Raw genomic sequence first — 786 nt, forward strand, 5'->3', positions numbered from 1 at the left:
AAAGATTTGAGACCCCACAGTACATGTATTCATAACATTCTAATATCTGCAGTGTTTGGCAGTGTATTTTTCTCATGCTGCAGTATTTGTCCCGTAGGCCGTAAGCGCGAATGGTTTACTGTCGACGAGGCCATCAAGGTCCTACAGAGCCACAAACCTGTTCACGCCGAGTACCTGAGACGCCTGCGGATCAGTCGCCCATCTACTACCACCAACGGCAACCTGCTCCTGCCCCAAACATCTCCCAGCACCCTCACACCGCTCTTCAGCACTCCGACGTCAACCGCACGCAGATAGGACACACACACGCATACAGAACAACACACACACATCAACACTCCTCTGTCTACATGAACCACCCACACACATCTCCAGGGCCTTTATGACCCTCACAGCACCTCTTAGGCACCTTTGGGACGTTCTTTAGAGGGACAAACCAAAGTCGTGTTGGATTTGCGGTGAAGAATGCCTTAATGATTTATTTTTGAAGTCAGTTACAGTCGGCTGATCTGTTTTAGTTGTTGCAACTGAATAATTATTATTGACCAGCTTTACAAACCAGTTACATGGAAGTGCACTTCCATTATTCCTCCATCACTCTCACCTGCGGAGCTCGGCATTCTGGGATTGTGATGTAGGGAATGTCAGTTTCATTCCACGTGGCTTTATCAGCGTTTGACCTCTGAATTCAGTCCGTTAGCGCTGTCGTGACCCCAGACTTCCCTTTAAGACTCAGACGAGCCCTTTAAAAGCCCCCTTCACTGCTGCTCCTGACCGGATAACTGG

General features: G+C 48.7%; 1 protein-coding gene across 1 annotated transcript in view; it reads left to right on the forward strand.

Moving 5' to 3' along the window:
• Positions 1 to 779, forward strand: part of LOC107576967 (diphosphoinositol polyphosphate phosphohydrolase 3-beta-like) — an 8,898-nt gene extending 8,119 nt beyond the window's left edge. The window contains exon 5 of the mRNA XM_016263086.1: positions 98 to 779. Coding sequence (XP_016118572.1) covers positions 98 to 297 — 200 coding nt within the window. The 3' untranslated portion in view covers positions 298 to 779. The remainder of the gene's footprint in view (positions 1 to 97) is intronic.
• The last annotated feature ends 7 nt before the right edge of the window (positions 780 to 786 follow it).

Source organism: Sinocyclocheilus grahami, unplaced genomic scaffold (assembly GCF_001515645.1).
Source record: "Sinocyclocheilus grahami isolate Dianchi unplaced genomic scaffold, SAMN03320097.WGS_v1.1 scaffold4731.1, whole genome shotgun sequence".
NCBI lineage: Eukaryota > Metazoa > Chordata > Actinopteri > Cypriniformes > Cyprinidae > Sinocyclocheilus > Sinocyclocheilus grahami.